At 46.6% G+C, this 15,806-nt stretch overlaps 1 protein-coding gene across 1 annotated transcript in view; it reads right to left on the bottom strand.

The window, feature by feature from the left end:
- PRKCH (protein kinase C eta) overlaps window positions 1-15,806 on the bottom strand; it is a 119,464-nt gene that overhangs the window by 20,013 nt on the left and 83,645 nt on the right. Inside the window, exon 11 of the mRNA XM_074820931.1 lies at window positions 715-853. Within this exon, the coding sequence (XP_074677032.1) occupies window positions 715-853 (139 nt within the window). The remainder of the gene's footprint in view (window positions 1-714; window positions 854-15,806) is intronic.

Genomic DNA, 15,806 nt, shown 5'->3' with positions numbered 1-15,806 from the left:
CTGGGAAACAAGCCCTCAGAAATAATGCTAGGGCTAATCGAGAGGAAAAGGGGCATTTCAGCAAAACTGTCTGAGCCTCCGAAAAGGCAGAGCAGCCATGTGTGTGGGTTGACACCATTTTTTCCTTGCCTCTGGGAAGGAAATACTTACCAGCTCCAATGGCAAGGCTTTCAGCTGGAGAGGGGAAGGAACACGAGTGTGTGAGAAAGGAACAGACACCAATCACAGACAAAAATTCAATTGTGTTGAAGAAGGATCTGAAACCCTGTCAGAACATCTGGCAACATCTGGAGGGCAGCTGTTCCTTAAAGAGGTGTTTAGTAATTTTGTAATGAGATTGGGGAATGACAGGGAAGGGGAGGAGGTAGAAAGAGGAACTGGGAAACAAGGGAGAATTCAATCTCCTTTCAAATCAAATTGGGTATTATCTGTATGTGCCTCTCAAGATTTTGCAGCTGTGCCTCCATTTTTCACCTCACATTTCTTAAAGAAAAACATAGATTTATCTTGGTGTTTACAGCAGCCTGAAGATTTACTCGTGCTTTGCTTGCACAAGGGACTGATAATACAAGCATGCACCTAGGAGGAAAGCTTGCACCCAGCAGTCAAAAATGGTGTAGCTAAAGACATCAGAGTACACTTGCTGTTCCAAAGCTAACGTATGTTTTTCATATTGTAATCAAGTTTTTCTGGCCAGAAAAAGGTTTCTTATACCTCTGGAGCAATGTAGTCTGGTGTACCACAGAAGGTAGCTGTGGTAATGCCATCATGAATGCCCTCTTTGCACATTCCAAAGTCTGCCAGCTTGCAGTGACCCTCGTAGTCCAGCAGCACGTTGTCCAGCTTCAAGTCCCTGTAACGAGAATCATTCACCAAGTCGCTACGTGCTTGGAGCACCCACAGCACAAACGGAGGCAGCATCCCAGGCCTCAGAAGCTTAACCTGTAAACTGGACAAGCCTCATCATCATAAAAAAATAAACAGAAGTCACACAGGAGGGGTTTTCTTTTGCTTCATCTCTTACAAAAGGGAGGGGGGAACAAACATCATTCTGCCGAACTGAACTGCGTTTGATATGGGCAGGTGCTATATAAGTTCGCCCACATGGCTTTCCAAACACACCACAAGCCTGGCTGGCAGAGCTCCTGCTCATTTAGCTCTGGGACTCACTGGAGCAGAGGTTGCCAGAGCTGTCAAGTTGCGTAACGATGTTATGATGCAGCAAAATGTACCGCACGGGACATGTTCTGATTCAGCAAAGCGCCACGCTGGGAGCACACAGCAAGGAAGCAGGGAGGCATGCAAGGCCTCTGCAGAGGGGCAGCAGATCCCCTCTTCTCCTGAGGTGTTGGGGGTTAAGTCCTGGACTTCCCTGTATCAGGGCAAGCCTGACTGATAAACACCACCTGGAGCGTTATCCAAGCTGAGAAAAGAAACTCCCTGCCAACACCATGCCACACGGGCAGGGGGAATCTTTGGCCAGCGTGGGATGCAGTCTTAAAGTCCTCCCAGATCTATCAATTCCAGCAGGACTGCACTAATGTAAGAAATTAGTGTCCCCCATAGTGCTCGTTGGGGTGGGGACGTCCTTGTCACTGTCACAAAAGACCTGCAGCCAAACAAGCTGCAGAAAGGCACATTTTCCAATACATCACCTCTAACAGCCTTGGAGCTCCTTGTCAAAAGCAGAGCTGCCAAAATGACAGAGCCCTAACAAAGCTTATCAGCTTGCCTGACCTTGAGATTGCTTGAGGGAATAGCCTGCAGCCAGAAGCGCCATCAGGAACATGACCAGAAAGCACGGGGTCATCTGCAGAATTAGGTAATGCCTTCCTAAAAATACAAACCAGCTTGTAGCACCTCTGCTTTTCAGCTGCCAGACAAGCTCTAGGCACAATCACAGATGGAGAAAAGGAGTTACGATGAGAGCTCTGTGCAGTACAAATAGGTCACAGTTCATTTTTTGAACGGGCTCAGGTATCAGTCCAAGCACTGCGCAGCGCCCTCATAGCAGCTCTGAGGCAGGGAATTGTTACCACTGCCTTTTTAGTGAGATGGAGGACACCTTAAAGGCCTAGACAAAGGCTCTTTCAAAGTCATTCAGATGCCCCTTTAAGGATCAAATAACTACATACACTTGAGGGTCTCAGGGCCCCTTCATGGAATCCATGCTGGAACTTGATCCATTTTGCTCTCTGGTTGGACACCAGAAAGGGGGAGCAGCGGGGAGGGTGGTAACATAGGTGGTGGCACCTCCATATCAATATGAAAACCTATGGGTGAGATGAATCCAGCTTGATCCTGTTCATCCTCCATCTATAATCTTAAAGTGACTAAATCTTAAGGTGGTCAACTGCTCTGTTATGCATTGGCATTTCTACACCCCACACCACCACTGGAAGACTTTCTGGAGCTTGAGACAGCTCTCCCTCAAATTCACTGTTGCAGTGGAAAGATCAATGAGTCATTGTGCTGGACAATCAGAGCCACATCCTGTCCTAAAGAAATAAGAAAAATTATTATTAGCCTCTTTTGAATGGATGGGAAAGTGAGGGGTAGAGGTTAAGAAATTTGCCTGTGTTCCCCAGAGTCAAGACAGATTCAGCTTCCTGAATTCCAGCTCCAGATCTTAATCGCAAGATCATACATCCTCTCTCTTCAACTTTAACATGGCATGGCAACACAAGCCAACAAAAAGTCCTCTGCAATGATTCTGCCCTTCCCAGCAGGCCCACCAGCTGTCCGGTGGCCAGTGAAATCTGGATGCCAAGGACAGTGCCCAAGCCTGTCTTATGCTGCAGTGTTTACTCTGGGTGGGATGTTCAGCAGAAGACACTTATTTTTGCCCTTCTGAGAATTAAAAATGGCTGTTAAGGCATGTGGGCAAAGGCTCATCCTGGAAAGGCTTTAAGTGAGCACAGTGAGAGGTATTGTATGTGCTCGCCCATGACAGTACACCTTCAGCAGCAGTTTACAGCCAAAGCTCCTGTTGCTCTTCCTTGTGGTTCCTGGCAGAGCAGGGAAGCCCTCCGAGAATGAAGGCAGGCCTTGTTTCCAGGAATCTGCAATGATGCGATTGAAATGCGCAGTTTATTCTTGGCTCGGTTTTAAATCCAGCAAACACCTTTTTGGTCCTGGGCAGGTCTGACTGTTGGGGGTGCCCCTAAAGGTGCAACTGGAAGGGGAATTTTGGTGAACTTGCTTGGAGATCCCCCTTGCAAACCTCCCCCCACTCCGCAAAACATCCGCCACGTCCAGGCACGCTTTGGGAATATCTCAAAATACACCTTCCTTATATCTGAGCCAGCAGAAACACACTGAATGAGGCAGGTTACAGTCCCTCATGGAGAGCCAGAGGAGCAGAAGCAAGACACGGCTACAAGGCAGGGCCAGTTCTGCAGAGCACACCACCAGGCACTCTGCCAGTTCTCAGTCTCTGCCCCACAGGACATGCTGCAAAAGTCCCAAAATCCCAGCTAGCTGTATAACGCACCATGCCCACTATAGCACCAAGATGGCACGAGCTTCTGCAGGTGCAAGCGCACTCTGCGCTTGCTGCGTCCTCCCAGAGAGCATCTCTATAAGTAATTGCCATTGAATTTAAACTGTCTGTCTCTCACTGAGTGAGTACAGTTTTAACCACACAGGCAAACCTCCAGACCTTTGGCTTCTCTACATTGCACGCTAAACCCATTAAGAGCGTCTGTTGCCTCCTCCTGCAGTTGGGATACCAGCTTCTCCTGACTTCCTTCCAGTCACATGAAACCCAAAACTTGCATTTTTATTTTTGCATAACCTGAAACGTGACATTAATCTGGTCTCACTTGCTCAGGTGCTCTGGCTACGTGCAGATCATTTTAGAAGAGAACCTCCCGTGACCAAAGAAGACTTCTCAATGCTCTTAGCTTAGCAGGGCCATAGAAGATGGCCCCACACGTCTCTCTCAGAGCAGGTCATGTACGCTCAGCCATGCGGCTCCTTTGAAGCCTGCTCTCTCGAGCTGCACTGTAAGATAATTTTCTGGGAAAGTCATGGTTTGGTCTCGTGCTTGAGCATTTGTCTCAAGCGATCCCAGCAGTCGTAAGCTCTGTACTCGCTGCTCAGTGTTGACAGGTCTCCCCACGCATCGTAACCTGTGAACCAGCACAGCCACATGAGAGGAAAAACACTGACAGGTTTCTGAGATTTACAAGGAGCTCTTCATTTTTGCAGCAAGGATTCCGGGAAGCTGATGAAACTGGAAGTCATCCAGCTCAGAGAGCCCAAATCTACCTCATTTCCTTAATACTTGCATTTTCCATTCAATATTTTTAGCAGTTCGATGAAGCAATAACAGCGGAGAGGTTTTCTGAGGGCTGCGTTTCTAAGGTCCGGCTGAGGTTCTGCCTTTCACTGGCAAACCTCCACTGGAAAACAGGCTTCATCTTGACTCAAAAAGGCAGCCTTTGTCCTTGCAGGCAGCTACAGCACATCGACTTAACGGCCTCAGTTTAGTCTAGACCCAGAAGAAATGACAAAATGAGCTGCTTCAGCGTCACTCGCTGGAAGAGGTATTCTTTACACATCTGCTGGTTGAGTTTAACATTCGTAGGAAAACCAAAATTACAATTGCAGATGATCCTGAAACATCCGTCAAATACAATTTCCCTGCACCAGGGAGTTTTGCCAGTGAATAGGCGTTACACACATACCTGCCACTCACTCTACTCCGATCATCTTACTCGTGATATAGAAACTATATTTGAAAGGATGAAGTTTTGGGTTTGTTTTTTTCCTGCTTTGGTTTTACCACCCTGTGCAGTAAGGATCTTCTTCACAGAAGCAGGGGTAGCAGAAACTGGCTTCCTGCCTCAGTTCCACCTCGGTTCAAGGTTCTCCCAGGTTTGGTAATCCCAAAGGTCCAGTTTAAAGCTCATGAAAGCCTTTTGTTCCCATCTCAATACAAATCATTTATTCATGAAAGATGTAGATACAGAACAGTGGGAGCTAGCCACAAATGTAGGTGTGACTAATGTAAAACCCCAGCCAAATGTTTTTAAAAAAACACACAATTAAAAATAAAATCCCCAAACCTGGAATTAGCTATATGAGTAATTTTGGCATATCTGAAAGGAAAACATTTTGCTTTTTCATGGCATGCAAGGCCATTTAGACACTCCTTGGAAACACCTTTGGGTGAGCAAACGTGCTTTCAAACCCCTTTTGCAAGCACGGAGTAGATTTTGATTTTTCTCCACCTCTTCTGCTGAAGTCATTTTACTTCACAGAAATACTGAAATCTCCATCACGATGGAGAAAAATGTGTTTCTATTGCCTGCTCTGGTAGTCAAAGCAATACACATTTCCAGCTCCTGTTCCAGTGAGATTGTAATTACTTTTTTGCAAAATGAAGCAACTTCAACAGAGGAGAACAGAAGACGTACAACCTGCGGGATAGCACAGTTGGTAAGATACTTACTGAAGAGGTAGGATTTTTCAAGTTGAAGGCCTTGCTCCAACTACAGTGGACAACAGATTTAAACCAGTATTCTGATTAAATAAGGAGGAGAACAGATGGAGATCTCAGTTTTACGTAAAGCCCTAATACTCATGTGAAGCTCATATCTTTTCCCATTTTCCTCTGCATTCATTAATAACACCCAAACCAAAATATTTTCTTTTATTTGAAACCAGCACTCTCAAGTTGCAAAAAAATAGTGTTGCTTTAAAAAAGCTCTAGCAATTATTTTGGGCCCACAAAATCTGAAACCATTTCCTATCTTTCTTTCCACACCAAATTTTGGAGACTCAGTTACCAAACTCAAAGCAAATAATTATTTTCACAATTCCATTCCCAGCAGCTTTGGACTAGGGACCTCCACATTTTGTCCCCAAGATTTCATACAATTTTGGGAATTAAGGCCATTTCCAGTTCCTTGTGCCCTGGGTTGTGGAGAACTCACTTAAAAATTCCTTCACAGGAGATGCTGACATCTCCCACATTTTTCTACTAACAACCAAACATTATTTATTTTTATGGTCAAGTAAGTTTTTATAACCAAAAACTCATATACTTACAGCTTCAAGGAAGAGTCAAGCAAATTTCCTAAGCAGTGGTAAAGCTGAGTGTCAGCAGGCAGCAGCAAATATGGGCTAAAGAACACACCTGCAATATATTCTATCAGAGCTAAGACATAAAAACACAGGCTGAGCTGCTTAGTTACTACCACATCTTTAGGGTAGGGGGAAATATTGAAATCACAAATGAAAAAACAAGTTACTGGCCTTTGAAAAAGGGAACAACAAAACAGAGATCAGAAAAAGATCAAGCTGCACTGAGCTGGAGAAAAACAGTTTGAAATCCTGTGTTTTGCTGCCAAATAGAAGGACGAGCTGTTGCTCTCTTCCAGCCTCAGAGGTTTCCTCTAATTTGACTCCCGTCGTACTTTAAAGGGGAAAATCAGGATAGCTGGAGCTTACAGAGGACACTCTCTTGGGCGCAGAACCAAAGGTGAGACTCAGCGCTGTTACACGGCACATAACCAGCATGTAGTCACTTACTTACACCACCACTTGGGGCTGACATGCTGAGATGGAAAGCGCTGCTTTATGCACCCAAAGCTTCACAATGCAGCCCCTGAACCCGGTGGGATTTCGTCCATGCGCTCTGTCCATCCGATGTAACACTGAAATACAGCTTAGGGACTGCAAAACATAACTTCAGCTCCTTGTTTTCTTGAAAAACATTCTCCTAGGTAAAGAAAATGTTCCTTCTAGTCTCCAATCAACTTCTGAGGCGCAGACCCATTCAGACCACCAGCGTGCATGCAGACAGCCTGACTACAGCAGGTGTACTGCAACTTGCAGTGCAACATAATGGGACAGAAATGAAAGGAAGATCTCTCCAGGTATTTGTAGTTCAAAAATACCAGAAAGCAGGAATGAAACATAGCAAGGTGCCCTCCTCCACTGTCCCAACAACCAGAAGTTGTTTTCAAAATCTGACCACGCTTAAGTGTTTAGGGACTGTAAATACAGCCACAGCAGCTCCAGACTGAACTTCTGCATTTCTCAGAAACAAGGAAAAAGCAGAAATGTGACTTAATGATTCAAGAAACCAACTCAGACCTAGGATAAGTGGTACAGGCGAGTGAAACGCCACTGCAAATTAACACCTGTTGCTAGGCCATGTAACAGGAGACAGTCGCCTGTCCTTGCCAGCTGCTTTGTGCATCTGGGAGGCAGAGGAGGCTCGTGGGGAAGGTCGATCCCACAGGCATCTCAGTACCTGAGCAGTTCTTCAGCCAGGAGCCCAGCACCATTCCTGAGGATTTTATGGCCTCATCCCAAGGGCAGCACATCCTACAGACTCCGCAGAGAGCTGCGGAGGGGGAACGTGGCAGAATATAACAGAGCTTCATGGCTTTCCTCTGCTTCACACCTAGCCCACCCACACTGGCACACAGAGCACAAACCTTTTGAAATGTTCTGTGCCCATGTGCTAGGACAAAGGCATGATGGATTACAGTCACACAGCCTCCAAAGCAGGCTCCACCTCTCTTGCAGACACCAGGATGGTAGAGGGTGATGCAATATGCGCCCGTGTCCGGGGTCAGACACAAAGCCAGAACGTGTGGCTGAACTTTTCTGAAAACTCATGTCAGAGCACACAGACAAGGACTGCTCTGGAGGGCAAGGTGGATGTCTGAATTTGTGCAAAGCAGAGGGAGATCCTCACGCCCACCTGCATCTGTGCTCTTCAGTATGTCCAAAGGCACTCTGTATCAGTCTTACGCACTCACAGGGATAAATCAGATTAAGCTTTAAAATACATTCTTGCTCTGTTGCTTGGTCTTCAGACTAAGCTCTGATTGGCAAGCACTTGTATCCAGAAGCGCTGTTATTACATTTTAAAGTCAAGCAGCCCTTCAAGCATAAGGACAAGTTTCTGCAAGCCATCTGCCCAGGTTAAGGCAGCACCATGGGTTTTTTGGTGGAGATGGGCTGGAACCCAGTGCTGCCGGCTCCCCATCTGCCTGACCCCTTCCTGCTGGCGGGGTCTCTCTGGAAGCCGGTTTCCCAGACCACATCAGAGCACTGGTTCCCTCCCAGCGCTCACCAGGCTGCTGCTCCAGAGACGAAGCAGTGCCCAAGGCGTTGACTTCTCTTACAGCAAAGGAGCTGGCATTACCCAGGATCCAAGACCTCTCTGATGGTTTGAAGTGCCAGCAGTCCCACCTACTCTCCCTCTGGGCCCTTCAGAAAAGCGTCTGTGGAAGCTAACACAATTACTGACATGATTTCATTGCTATTGAGATGAATGGGCATGATTCATCTTCCAGTTAAATTAGAGTGGTAGGCTAAAGTATATAGGCATAGAATAAAAAACCCCTCAGCATACCACAATAGATTATCACAAAGCTTCCATCATGTTAGTGGGTCTGAACCCAAGTGGTGCAGATCCAGTGGGACCCCACGGGTGCCCCGAGTCCCTTCAGGGTCAGGCACACCTATAAGCTTCCCCTTTATTACATGCACAGCAGCTGTAAGAGAGCTAATGATAGTTTCCAAAGGCAGCTTTACAAGGTCAGAAAGACACTCTTGTGAAATGGGGCGGCCGAGAGCTGGAGCCATTACTGCTGAAACACAGACGCGCTGGAGATTGCTACGTTGGAGTAATCCCAAAGATGGTGCAATCTATATATATTTATATGTCCACATTTGTGTGCGTACTTTTTTTTTATATATACATATATATAATATATATATTATTTGCTGCTCTTTTATGTGGGACTCTAGTCAGGAAAGAGGAGTTACACTTGAGGTATTTCCCCGAATCCCAGAGCAAACGTCCTCCCATTTACTGCGGGAAGGGGAGAGGTGGACAGAAAAAGGCTTCGTGTCCAGCTCTTGGTATGCATGCCACGCACTCCCTCTCCGGATGAGCCGCCAGCCCAGTCCTGTGATAGAACTCCTCGGTCCCACTGGGCAGCGACACTGGAATTTGCTGGCCCTGAAACATCACTTGCTGAGTTGCTCCCAACAGAGCTCCTATTTTACCCTTGCCAGAAAAAGAGGGAAAGAGAAAAAAAACCCCAAACCACAATGCTTCTTTCTGTGAGTCCCCTTGCCTGACATCTTGAGAAGAGGCGTACAACAGACTCGAGACCCAAATTCATGAACAAGAATCAGATGTGGATTTATGACTGACGGTGCCAAGAGAGGTTAAAAAGTATAACCCTGTTATGTCACCTTGAAAAAAAAATAGACCAACATTGATTCAAAACCCAATACAGAAATTAAAACTAAATCAGGCTTGTGCCCACAGTACAACATGGTCTCAGTGCTTCAAGATGGAGTGAAAGAGTTACCCAAGGTTAAAGATCACCAACTGCCCACAGCCCACCGTAGAGCTGTACGAAGGCCCTGTCCCAGATCCAAGCTGTGCTGGTAGGATCAGGGTTGGACTGTGTTGCTGAAAAGGCTCCTCTTTCCATCCGCACAGAGTGACATGTCCCCATTTCATCGCTGTGTGCCACTAAGCCTGCCCTGAGGGAATTAGACAGCAGCTCACACTAAAGCCACTCTCCTGTGCTCTCACTGCTGATCTCACAGCTGCCATGAAATCCACCCTCCCCACACTCAGAGTCTTAGGAAGAATGTTTCACTCCAGGAAATAACAAAGAAAAAAAAAAATAAAGGTGGCCGTATCCATCACAATCATGTGTGCAGACTGCCTCTGGCAACAGCTTGGGCAGCAAACCAACCTGTGCTAGTATTAATAATGCCACCAGGGCTTTGTGGGGAAGACACTCCTGCATTGAACCTGTATGTCTAGTCAGGCAGACTTCTCCATATTCATCTGATATAGATAAAATTCTCTACTCTGATCCTGATCCTGAATCCAGGGAAATCAGTGGAAAAAAGTCCTTTGAAGTTCCATCGATTTTGGAGTAGGCCTTTAGGAAAAAAAAAAACCTTAACCTTATTAAGGCTCTGAATTACAGATCCAGATTTATAAAGCTAAGGCTATAGGTGCTAATCTCCTTTCTATAATAGAATGAACAAAGCTGAAGGCAGAAGTACTGTATTTTTAGAGGGATTTTTAAAGGTACTTAGCTTTGGCCTGTAAGATTTCAGCTGCCAAATTTACTATTAACTTTTGAAGGAGCAACACTGGGCCAGCACAGATGCTTTTGAAAATCTCACCATCTGCATTAAATTTTTATGCAAACAGCGAAAGAGAGTCTCCGTGCTAGTGACACATTGTGGGCACAAAGGACACAGGCACCCCAGTACTTTGCGGGGCAGGTACTGCCTAGCTCCCCTTGGAACAAAGTTTAAATACATTTCCTAGGAGATGCTGTCTTGAGAGTTGTTTCTTAAAAAAACCTGAGACCATCACTGATATCATTGATTCTCTTTTTTCTAAGACTCCAAAGAACCTGCGGGCAAACAAAGTGCTTTTCTGACTGCTCTGATCTCCCTGCTTTTCACCACAACAATCACTTAAATAGCAGCAGTGAAATCAGATGGAAGAGGTATTTGTAGGAGCCTAGCAAATGGGTCATTATCCCAAGATTTAGTTTCTCATTTCATGTGGATTACTGTTGCTATTCACTCATTACAGGTGATTCATCCAGGGTTGTGTGAAGCCCAAGTATCCTGGATAAGCAGGGCAGAGCCAGGTGAAACTCCTGGCTGGGCATGCTGAGCTTTCTGCAATCCCCCTCCCACTTCTGGGGACTCCTCCCAAGCTGCCTGCCTGCAGGAACCAGCGACACTGAGCTTTGTGCCAGGCCAACGGGGGCAGACTAGATCCGATATATCACCCCAAATGCCATACAGGCAGCAAACAGACCCCAAACTGCCCACAACCAATGCTGTCCCCGCACCACATCAGGTACTTAACCCACAAGTCTCGTTGGTCAGAGCTCCCTCTCCAGCTAGCACAGGGAGACATGGGCTTTCCCAAGGCAGTTCAGACCCTCTCAAATTTGACTCACCAGTTGGCAAGGCTATCTAAGTTCCAAAACTAGGTGCCTTAGCTGGTTGCCCAACTGCAAGCAAAACAGAAGTAACTTAGAGCAGAAGTCCATCAATGCTCAGCTGACATGGCTACCATGCACAAAAAGCTTCCAAATCCCCTGTTTCTGTAATATATAAAACAAATGAATCAGAAAACAAAAATAAGCACTGTCTCAACTGACCTCATCTAGAAAAAGGATAGAAATGTGATCTGAATGAGGGAAGTCTGTCTTTACACTGCTCACCTCTTGAGTTTTTAGCACACAGATCTGTCAAGTCCCTGCATGAGAGTCACTGCAACCCCAGTGGCACCTCCCCAGTGCCATAGGGCACATTGGCCTCTACAACGTGCGACCATGGAGGAGGATACCCAGTGGTACTCTGTGTCTGCGTCTTTCGGAATATGCCTCCTGGCATGACTTGGCTTTCTGTGGCACCACACTAAAAGATTGCTTTCCAAACCAAACATTATAGTCCTTCCCCTGATAAAACTAGCCAGTCCCTCAATTGGCAACTACAGTCACATCTTTGCAACATGAAGAACCAGTGCCCCTTTCCTTTCATCACCCAATATCAACTCCAGGGAAGGAACTGGGAAGTTTGTGTAAGAGAAGCACAAGGAGCATCTTCAGGACAGGAATGGGAATAATGACTAACACTAGCGTGCAGCAAGCTCCAGCTAAGATGGAAATTTGGGGGTGTTACCCATGAGTAGCATGTGCCTTTCAGTTGGCTGATTCAGAGTCAATTCAACGCTGTGACTCTGTGTGTTCACTCTTCTTTCCAGGACCAGGATGCCTTGCTTACTGCAAGGTACCTGGGACAACCGTTCTAATGGCAGCCTTTTTCAGGCCAACACCACAGACTACAAGACACTCAGATTTTACTATTTTAACTGGGGAAGATCTGAAGTTGTCAGGTCCCTCTTGCTTACACAGGCCTTGACTATATGCTTGAGTGTCTTGATCATAAATCCATTTCTGCAGGAAAAAGATACCACACATCCTCACTGAAACTTACTTCTAATCTAGGGAGACAAGAAACAGGCAAACCAGACAGAAATCTTTGCTGAGAGGTGTGATGGTACCAAACCAGATCAAAACTCAGGATTAAAGATTCTGCATTTAAACTTCCCGTGTTTACACAGGCCAGAATTGCACAACAATACACATTTTCTATCACAATAAAAAAGTTAGTCAACTTGAAGGCAAAACATTTTTCAAAAAACTCTTTGTCTGTGCTTGCTAAAGGTACGCTTAGGTGACATCTAAAGTGCATTGGTTTTTAGCTCATGTCCTCATCAAAGTTTAGCACACTCCACCTACAAGGCTGTATTTTTATTTTGTGGCAGGAAAGCAGTTCTTAATGTTATTGATGATTCCAGTGGGTTCAGTCAGCAAGCACTTCAAACTCATCTACACAGTCAAGTGCTGCTACTCTCAGACTGCTGTTTTCAGATACTCTCCCCATGAATAAATAATTGATTGATGACTAATGGAAGACCTTAGAGGGTCAGGGAGAGCAGAATGACTCTTTACTGCCCTGAGAAAAAGGAACGAAATGTGAATTATTTTAATATTAATATGCTGATGCGCATCACCCACAAAAGATACATTAAAGCTAGTGAATTCCTGGAACTGTTCTAGGTAGGCTACGCAGACAAGGAGCAATAGATGACCTGTGTCCTCTCTGCACTTTGGGGACACCATACAGATGTGGTTTACCTGTTGCCCATTTCTGTTTTCAAGTAGACTTCACAGCGCTTTACTATAAAATGGTTTGCAAACCTCTTCATGATTTCGCATGAGAAATGATTTGACGGTAGGGTTGTGAGAGCAGGGGACACTGCGTGGGGGATGGTGGTGTGGGTGCTGCAGCGTACTTCACGGTAGACTGTAACAGGAAATCAACCACACTGTGACATAGCAGCCACTTTCACATCAAGATTACATCCATGTGCATTGGGAATTAGCTTTTAAACACAGGGTTACTTTCACTTTCCACCCCACATGTCCCCGTGGTGACTTGGGAAGCACCACAGTGATATGAATGCAAACCCAACTTGCTTCCTTTCCAGCTAATTCCTTAATTTTGTAGCACTGGTTTTAAATCTCTGCACTTCTATCACTCATGCCTGTGTCTGTACACCCACCCCTGCTAGGAACTCAACCCTTTGGCATTTGGTCTGCTGCCCCCAGACCAAGCTCTTGCTGTCACATATGGCATCATTGGCAACCTTCACCATGGCTGGAATGACTCAAAACAGAAAACGCCCAACAAGAAGACAACCCTTATGAACAGCCTTTCCATTCCTCACAGCAACCAAAGCATGCTCCCAGAGCGGCTCTGCCCAGACACGGAGTGGGTGCAGCTGACACCCACTATGATGTTTGGATGCAGCAGGCTCTGCCTCAGAGCTAATCCAAGCTTCAGGGACCAGGCCGAAACTCCTTCCACTACGCATCCCCAGATGAGCCTGTATGGCTGATTTTTTCACCGAGTGCTTCTCCACCCCAGCTTTCTATTTCAAGGTGAAGTGCTCCATAGCCCGATGGCTCTGGTGCCCACACAGCACCTTCATACCACAGATGTCAGAGCTCCGGCACTAGTGACGCATTACTCAAACATGAGGTGACTTACTGTTAAACCAGCAGCCAAGCAAGCAGAGCTCCCCTTTGTCCTCAGTTACCCTGGGCAGCTGGAGCTTTTTCTGGCATCTGACTAGCAACCCTGTGGCTTTTACCTCATGTGCAGAAACAAGACAGAACATGGATTCGGACTTAGCTTCTTCATGCATCTTTAAAGGAAAGTGTTCGGGTGTAGCACTGGCCAGCCACTAAGGTGCCATCAGGGCTGCTTTTTAGAAGCTAAAGACAGCAAGGTCCCTCTTTCTGGTGATTTAAGCCCTCTCCTCCAGCAGCATGGCCACACTGCTTTCCTATCTGAACCTGCCCTTCCAAGCTCTGTCCCATCCGTGCTTTTGGGGGCAGCAAGGGTGCTGTGTGCCGGCTAGACATGGTGCCCTGCAGGGATGTGCTGCGATGGAGGGGGAAACCAGTGATTCCCCACGAGCTACAACCACCTACAGCAGCAAGAGGAAGGCCCTGCGCGTGGCACAGCTGTAGCCTCCACCCTCGGCAGAGGACAGCACTTCACATTACTCGTGTCGCAAGCAGTTATAGGAATTGAGAGATTTCCCAGGTTGCTCTGGTTGAGCTGTGTCATGGCTCTCTGTGGTGCTACCACAGGACTTCAGCTGGACCCCGTCCTCCCTATTGCACCCCCTGCTTTTTGCCAAATTCCAATGCATTTGCTCACATCACACAGTCCCCTGCTCCACAGCACTGTCCCCTTACACAGGCTGAGCTATTCCTAGGATCAAGTACCACTCAGATGAGCAAGACTGGAAAAATCTTCCCCCCGCTCCATGAGACTCCCATATATTGGCCTGCTGTTGGTATAAACCACAGTTTACTTCATGACTTTCTGGCACCCACAATCTACATCATCAGCTAGTGAGTGGAATGGGTCATACACGCATGAAAGCGCCTGGGCGAAACCACAGAAGGGTTAACCCTGCAGCAGGCTGAGAGAAAATGCAACCATACAGAGGGCTCTCAGAGGAGCCAGAGGCTGTGACTCACCGGGAGGGGCTGCACAAAACTAGGGCTTTCAGCAAGGCCCACAGGAATTTCTTTAGGGAGATTCTTCCCCCAGAGACAAGCAAGGGAAGGCGCCTCACCTTTCCCATCACCGAGCGGATCCGGTGACTGCCCTGCCAGGAGAGGAATTGCTATTGTCCAGCCAATTGTTTCCAGTCTAGCTAAAAATGGGATGACAGGAGACTAATTGCTTCACTGGAGGAAAAAAACACAAGTCTGGAGTGACCGAATTATTTTGTAGACTGTTGTTGTTTGGGTTTGTTTCCATCCTGGCTTAACGAGCATTAATGACTTCAGTGGCAGGAGGATAGGGGGAGGAAAGCCATTAGGGTGAGAACATGATCCACATAGACATCTCTCGCCTAGCACACACTTCTGCCCCAGACAACCTCTACAGCCATGCTGGCAACAGTGCATTGTGTTCGTCCATCCATCCCTCCCTCCTCTGGCCCTTCAGAATGAGGAAGGTGACCGAGAGCAAAGGGAAACGTTAAGTTTTCCTTTTTAATCTGTCTGACTGGAAGTGCCAGCCTTCCTGCAGCTCAAATACTTTAGCATGTTAGCAATGCTCGGCAGCGTCTCCAGAAAAACTGCTGTCCCTTCTCAGTGGCAGGGAAACAAAGGAAAAATGTCCCAAAAGAGCGGATGCTCCCAGAGAAACCTATAGAGCCCAAAGCCTGTAAAATAAAGTTTGTTTGTTTTGTTTGCAAAAGCCACACTGAAACTTCTGAGACTACTTCTGGTGTCCAGAGAGACAGAATTATACCTAAAGCCAAGACACGTAATTAATGTTGAAATTCTTCCTAACATAACAGTGCCTGGGTCACAGCCACTCACTTGGCCAATGCTGTGAACAGCCCTGCCAACACAGGCCAAGGAAAAACCTGCAAACGAGTGAGCGAGTGATGCCTGTGTTATACACAGTGGCTACAGGCATCTTCACATACTCAGTGTGGGCTTCAGGGAATTAGGGATCAGGAGCCTATGGGAATTATGTGCTCACATCTATAAGCCAACTCTATTGAGGGACAGCCATCTTTTAACTGGATGCATCCCCCAGGGAACAGAACAGCTTGAACCACCCCAAACCACAGCAAGGTCTCAAGGAAGACACAAGCAGAGCAAAGACTTGGAAAT

The sequence above is a fragment of the Strix aluco genome, chromosome 4, assembly GCF_031877795.1.
Source record: "Strix aluco isolate bStrAlu1 chromosome 4, bStrAlu1.hap1, whole genome shotgun sequence".
Taxonomy (NCBI): Eukaryota; Metazoa; Chordata; class Aves; order Strigiformes; family Strigidae; genus Strix; species Strix aluco.
This window is presented reverse-complemented; position numbering and strand designations above follow the sequence as displayed.